General features: G+C 31.9%; 1 protein-coding gene across 1 annotated transcript; it reads left to right on the top strand.

The window, feature by feature from the left end:
• Positions 1 to 3,730: 3,730 nt before the first annotated feature.
• On the top strand, positions 3,731 to 5,692 carry LOC112744750 (F-box/kelch-repeat protein At3g06240-like). Its single transcript, XM_072234710.1, has 2 exons — positions 3,731 to 4,994; positions 5,259 to 5,692. Exons 1-2 carry the CDS (start codon positions 3,812 to 3,814, stop codon positions 5,294 to 5,296), a joined length of 1,221 nt encoding a protein of 406 aa, XP_072090811.1. The 5' UTR covers positions 3,731 to 3,811; the 3' UTR covers positions 5,297 to 5,692.
• The last annotated feature ends 1,279 nt before the right edge of the window (positions 5,693 to 6,971 follow it).

Here is a 6,971-nt window from a genome sequence, read left to right as displayed (position 1 = left end):
ACTTCATATTTTGTGTTCCAATGTATATATGAGTGACTAATTTCGTTGCAAATAAAACACAGGATTCACAAGTTGAGTGGAAAGAAGCTTCAAGAAATTTAAGTTTTATTTTGCTTTGAATTATAATTTTCTATCCAAATATGTACGGGAAAGAACATTTGAAAAGTGCAAAATGGAGTTTAGCATCTTGTTAAATCCAATATATCTTTTGAAAATTTTCATTTGCTTTTTATATTTATTTTTTATCTGTGTATATTCTTTTTCTCCCTTTTGCTGCATTATCTTTGAGTGATCTATCTTTAAATTACTGGTTTTTGTTTTTTTAGTACTAAACCCTCTTTTTATAATATAAAAGCGCTTACATAATTAATTGCCTTTTGTTCTTTGTTGACTTCTTGTGGTTGTAGAACAATGTAATAATTGGTGACTTGGTGTATTGTCTAAACAGAATATCACATAAAGTACAAAAGTTGTGTATAGCCATAGGCTTTTACAACTTTAAGATTGTGTTACAAGTTTTGCATTGTAAACTATGTTGTGAACACTAAAAATAGTTTTTTCTTTTTGGTTGGAAATAATAGTTTTGTATCTAAGTATCACAACAAAAAGGACTAGTAAACTTGCTTGCTCCTATTTTTCCTTCATTTGGTTGATCCTTGTAACTACGACTTTTTATAGAACTATTTTTAATTCTATATCTTAAAAATTACTCCTACGCTGTTATAAGAATTATCTAAGTTAATTTTATACTATTCGGTTTAAGGAGCATTGTTTTTCAAAATATATAATAGATTGAGCATGAAGTAAATTTTACTATGCAAAACTTAAGATGTTTTATTTTGCTAATTACATACACGAAAGATACACTTTTTTTTTAAATCTTATTTGCTGTTAGCGCGATTTATTTTAAGTGTTGCAAGTAAATTATGGCAACCAAAAGAAAAAAAAATTTTAGATGCTGAAAATTGTTATATATTAAGTACTTAATGTACACTTCTTGGCTTGTCTGCTTCCTTGAAATCACAAAACTGTTCTTGATTAGCTCGCTATCTATTTTTTTGCTGTTGCTGTTCTTCCTTCTAAACCACAAAAATGTTCTCGATCAGATTGCTATTTAGTCAGTTACTAAGGGATTTTATTACTCGTCATGCATAGCATTCCTTCAAGATGTCTCAGTTTCTTGAGCTTCCATAATCCATGCGGGAGGTCATGAAAACCATGTCCTTCAACAATTAGAGTTTCCAGATTCGGAAGGGACGCGTGATTTCCATTGAGATTGAAATGCTGGGTTGGGAAGGTGAGCATGAAGAACCTTCCATTTTTTTGGGTTAAGATTTAGCATTGTGATGAACTCCACTAGTAGTCCAATTTCATGATGTCAATCAATCTTGATGTATTATCTTAGATTTGATTTGTAAATGTGATGGCTTAATTCAGACAATAGTTTGTGAATATGTCATTTTCTAACTGATTTTATGCGCCAAGATTAAGCAATCTTGCATTCATTACCTAGTATTAAGGTTCCATCTATCTATGGTAGTGCATAATAACTTAATATGTTATAGTTATGAACCAATCTGAGCTTGCATTACTATTATTTTTTGCTTATGATCCATGCAAAATGTTAGTCAAATGAGTTGAATTACCGGTTCACCTACATTGTTAAGTGGAATGGTGCAGCTACTTTAATTTGATTTGAAGAAAATGAGCTTCACGGAGATATTTGCCCTTGGACAAGTGAAGTTTAGCCGTGTATTTTTATAATGATGATGCCGAAACCAAAGATATGGGTCATGAAACAGGGGAGGCTACAACATTATCCACATTTTTTTTCTAGTTTGACTATTAATGAATCTGATAAGAAGATGAAAAAAAAAGAGTAACATTGTCTCATGTTTTGCAACTAGTTCAGAGCTTGCTTGTTTCCCTACTTTCACTTCACAATGAGATATTAAATTATTTTTTTAATGCACTTTCTTTTAGAGCAACATTAAAATTTGGTTAGTAAAAATATTTTCTGATTAAAGTTTTAGTATTTTTTATTTATAAGATGTCATGGAAAAAGAAAAAAGAAAAAAAATACTAGAAATATAATAAAAAAAATTCTTTAGTTAATCAATACTTAAAACTTAGAAGTCTTAAAACAAAGCAAACAAGCTAAGCTTTTATTTCAATTAACCTTTACTTGCATTGTCAATACTATTGTTGCTTAGTTTGACTATTTTCATTGGTTAAAAACTTTGACTAAAATCAACCTTAACTCAAAAAAATAATCAATTGCTTCCATATTTTTTTTTGGTGACTTGAAAGATAGGAGACTCGAACCCACAACCTCTTAATTGAGTATGGGGAGTCTATGCCATTTGAGCTATTACTCATTGGCATAATTGCTTCCACATTTTGATAAAAGGAAAATGCTACTTGTACAACAAAATTAAGTTTTTAATTAGTCTTTGATATTATTTAATTAAAACATATTCCTATTTTTTAGGATGCACATTTATAATTAAGATTAATTTAAAATTTTAAAACTAAAATTTCTCTAACTTTCTACCCACCTCATAGTTAGTTATTATTTCCTTTTGTTACGTTCCTTCGTTCTCTGTAACACGGTATTTTTCTTTATTCGACTTTCTAGTGATGAATGGTCGAATATAATTATATACACCAACTAAAATATTTTCAATTGTAGTTTTTTTTTCAATTGTAACACATCTAAAATTATTAAATTATACCGAAAATATTTTTGAAACACATCCAAAAACCAAAATCATAAATTTAAAATTTAAATTTAAATATTAAAAAATAATTGTAACACATCTAAAATTATGAAGTTATATCGAAAAATTTTTTGAAACACATCCAAAATCATAAATCTAAAATTCAAATGTAAAACATTAAAAAACAATTGTAACACATCTAAAATTATGAAATTATACCAAAAATGCTTTTGAAACACTTCCAAAATCCAGAAATTACATATGCAAAAATAATTTAACATTGCAATATATATGAAAATCTCGAGGTCATTTTATTCAATTTTTATTTCAAAAAAAAATTATATAGAATAATAAAAAAGTAATAGTGTTTTATTTAAAAAAAATAAAAAATTTATATAGAATAATAAAAAAATAATGGTGTCAGAGACCCATCCAAATCTTAGGTAAATTTTCGACGTGGACGAACGGCGACGTTGATGCGGACGAACGGCGACGAAAATGAGTGTTGACGAAGGGGAATGCGGCTTTGTGAATGAGCGCCGAGAAGGAGGAAGGCAGCGTCGAGGATGAGCGCGGAAGAGGAAAGTAGCGCGGATGAACGGCAGCGGAGAATGACTTCTCTGGATTTTCGATGTACGGCCTCTGGTCGATATGGGGACAAACCTGACTTCTATGCTTCTTAGTGTTTTAATTTGTACGGTTTAGTTAATAATTAGATGGTTTACGGTTTATTTTAGAATTTTAAATAAAAATTTTGAATTTTGAATAATTTGATTTTTAGATATGTATTTAAATTATAATATATTAATAATTAAATATATTAAATATGAAACAAAAATTTAAAATTTAAAATTTTATTTTATTTAGTTTATATTTTGAATGTTATTTAATTTTAAGAAGAGACTAAATCTATTCATAATTTTTAGATGTGTTTGTTTTAATTTTTTTAAAATTATTGTAATAAAAAACTGAATATTTATTGTACCATTTCTTAAAAGATACTTAGTTGAATACGCGGGAAAATTCTCGTCTTTATAAACGGATTGAGGGGATGTGCATATGAACCTTCTTCCTTGCCAAAAACCCAAACAATGGGACCAATAGAAATGGAGCAATCGAGCATGGAGAAGAAGAAGAAGCTCAAGAGCTTCAACGATCTCCTTCCTCTGGAGCTGATACGGGAAATCTTACTGAGGGTTTCCATCAAACACCTTGCGTGCGTCAGGTGCGTTTCCAAGCTATGGAACACTCTTATTTCCGATCCCAATTTCGCAAAATCCCATCTTGACCTCTCTCTCGCACCCTCTCTTACATGCCTCTTCCTCCAAGACAATTCTCACGCTTACTCAGTTGACCTCGACGCACTGCTTCAAGACGATAATGATGGCGTTGATGCAATAGCCCTCTCTCTCCCTTCCATGAAGAAGCCATCTTTTGATTTCCATCTTCTTGGTTCCTGCAGAGGGTTTGTACTCTTGCAGCACGAACCACAGTTTCTTATCCTATGGAACCCACTCACGGATTCCAGCAAAAGAATCTCATACTCTCACATGGTTAATGCCGCAACAAGAGATAGAGATTATGATTATCTTGTTAAGGTCTTCTGCTTTCTCCATGATGCGCTTCTATGTGGCTTTGGGTATGATGCGTCGCAAGATGATTATGTAGTAGTTGTAGCATATAAGGATAAAGACGACAAAAACCATTTTGATCTGTGTTATTTGAGAAGCAATTCATGGATTAGTCTTGATGCTGCACTTCCCAAATCATTGTACTGGGGTTATTGGAAACCTGAGGGGTTGTTCTGTAACGGGGCTATTCATTGGTCTACTTATGAGTACTGTATTGACATTCTTATCTTTGATCTGAAGGAAAGAAGTTTCTCTAAGATATCTGTGCCAATAGAAACAACAGACCTATATCACCCCTGTCTTGTCCTGCTAGGAGGGTGCCTAGCCTTGTATTTTTATGAAGAGATTACAACTGAGATATGGGTGATGAAAGAATATAAAGTGCAGTCGTCTTGGACCCTCTATGAGATTCCCCTTGGATTCTTTCAGCCTCTGTGCTTATCTGCTAATGGGGATATTATTGGAAGATGTTATCCTTCAGATGGTGAAGTAGGGTTCTATATATATAATGTCAGAGGAGAGCTGCTCAAACATGTTAATGTTCAATATCTTTATGGTGATCCCAACCACATAAGGTCCGTTGTGCATGTGGACTGTCTCATGGCTGTCCCTAGCAACATCAAGCAGAAGAAGAGAAAAAAGGGTATATAATTGTAATGTGTGCTTTGCACAATTTTCTTGCTGTTAATTTTGCTTGCATATTATTCATTTAAAACAAATAAGCTGTATGGATTATGCAGTAAGTTGCAACCAAATGTGAGTTTTCATCATTGATAGTGAATTTGAAGTCCATTAACCCATGTCTTGCTTCTCATTGTCACGTCTCCCATTGAGGTTCCTTGAGATTAGGATTATTTCTTTTTTGATGTCTAATGTGGTGAATTTTACTGGTTGATCTTTTCTGCAGGCTGTCAGAATCACAAAGAGGTAAAACAAGGGAAGTGAATTAGGAGCTAACGTGGGAACAACTTGGACACTTGATTCCGTTGTAAATGAAGTGTAGGATTTGCAAGTTGAGCTGGAAAGAAGTTTCTCAAAACTCTTGTGCTGTTTTTCATTTTTTCTTTTGCTTTAAAGTATGATTTCCTTCCAACTATATTTGGGGAAAACTCAACATTTGAAAATGCAATTGAGTTTCCTCTAGTTAAATTCAATATGTCTTTTAATTATATATAATAGTAAATTAATATTTCTTAGCTTAAGTATGCAGTTGAAGTTTTAGATTTACCTCTTTATGTTTTATCGCTGTACAATATTTCCTTTGTTGCATTATCTATGACTGGTCTATCATTAGATTCGGTTCTTTCAATGCTAATTCCTCTGTTTAAATGATTCTAAAAAGCTTATATTGCTAATGGAAAAGTCCAGGGGCAGCAATTTTATTAAATTCTGGCCAGCATGTAACCAGCAAAGAAAAGTGAGTCATTGGATGAAATCTCACACCATTAAAATCATCATTGATAGCTATTTGATGACTACAAATTACAAAAATTGTTGAGCACTTCTCATTGCTAATTGCCTTTTCTTCTATGCATTGGTGGTTGGTAGAAATAGTGTAATAAGTCTAGGGCTGGCAATATATATCTTACTCGCGGGTACCCAACCCGAACCAACCCGTTCGGATAGGGTTGTCTACCCTATCCGCTGCAGGTAGGGTAGGGTAGGGTACGAGTTTAGAATATACACTATCCTATCCTATCCTACCCTACCCGCATCCTTAATATATTATATAATATATATGTAAAAGTTATGTATGTATTGAAGAAAGTGAGTCTTGTACTCACAATTTTCTTCTTATAAAAATTTGAAATAATCACTAAGTTAATTGATGATCAAATTATTTGTAATTTTGTGTTGGATTTCTTTAAGATTTTATTGTTTTTAATTTTAATTTGAACTTAGTTTTTTATTTTCTATTTTATTAATATGTATGAAATTTGAAATGGTTGAATTTTATATTTATTTGATTTTTTTTTTGTTTCTACGGGTAGGATCGAGTAGGGTAGGGTTTAGAACTTTATGGTGCAGGTAGAGTTAGGCTTAAGAGATTCTCAACCTGCGGATAGGGTAGGATAGAGTTTTAAAAAAGTTTTCAACCCGCAGGTAGGGTTAGGATAGAGTCTAAACCCTATTCTACCCTACCCATTGCCAGCCCTAAATAGGTCGTGCAATGTATACACAGAATATCACACTTTACTATGAGATTTAACATGTGAATTCTACCTTGAGATTTATCGATTTGCTAATTCAATTTTCTGAATGATTTTTTATTTGCTTTAAGAGTGAGCTGTATTGGCTCATTAAGTTCCATTTTCTCCATGTAAGTACATAAATATAAGCATATAATCATCTTGATTATAAGTCAAGCAAAAGTGAATTGTTAAAAATCAATTCTCAGCAAATGGTAGAGTAAATGTTAAAAGCTTTACTCTGAAACTACAAAGCTATACAAGCTTAAACAGGTAACTATTAACAAAATCTTAAAACAAAATGAAACTCACCATTATCATGCCACTCACCAATAGAATACACAGATAAAGAGGAACCTCGTTAAAAAACCTCTAAGAAACAGAGGAAAACGAGTATTCCTTTTATATGAACTAAGGTGATAAAAAAATAA

The sequence above is a fragment of the Arachis hypogaea genome, chromosome 4, assembly GCF_003086295.3.
Source record: "Arachis hypogaea cultivar Tifrunner chromosome 4, arahy.Tifrunner.gnm2.J5K5, whole genome shotgun sequence".
Classification (NCBI taxonomy): domain Eukaryota; kingdom Viridiplantae; phylum Streptophyta; class Magnoliopsida; order Fabales; family Fabaceae; genus Arachis; species Arachis hypogaea.
The sequence above is the reverse complement of the archived record's forward strand: the minus strand, read 5'-3'. Positions and strand labels throughout refer to the sequence as shown.

Bases quoted from the DNA above. Each gene is read 5' to 3' on its own strand.
- LOC112744750 (XM_072234710.1), top strand. From the start codon at position 3,812: ATGGGACCAATAGAAATGGAGCAATCGAGCATGGAGAAGAAGAAGAAG. The intron at 4,995-5,258 runs GTATATAATTGT...TCTTTTCTGCAG, and splicing joins GCAGAAGAAGAGAAAAAAGG to GCTGTCAGAATCACAAAGAG.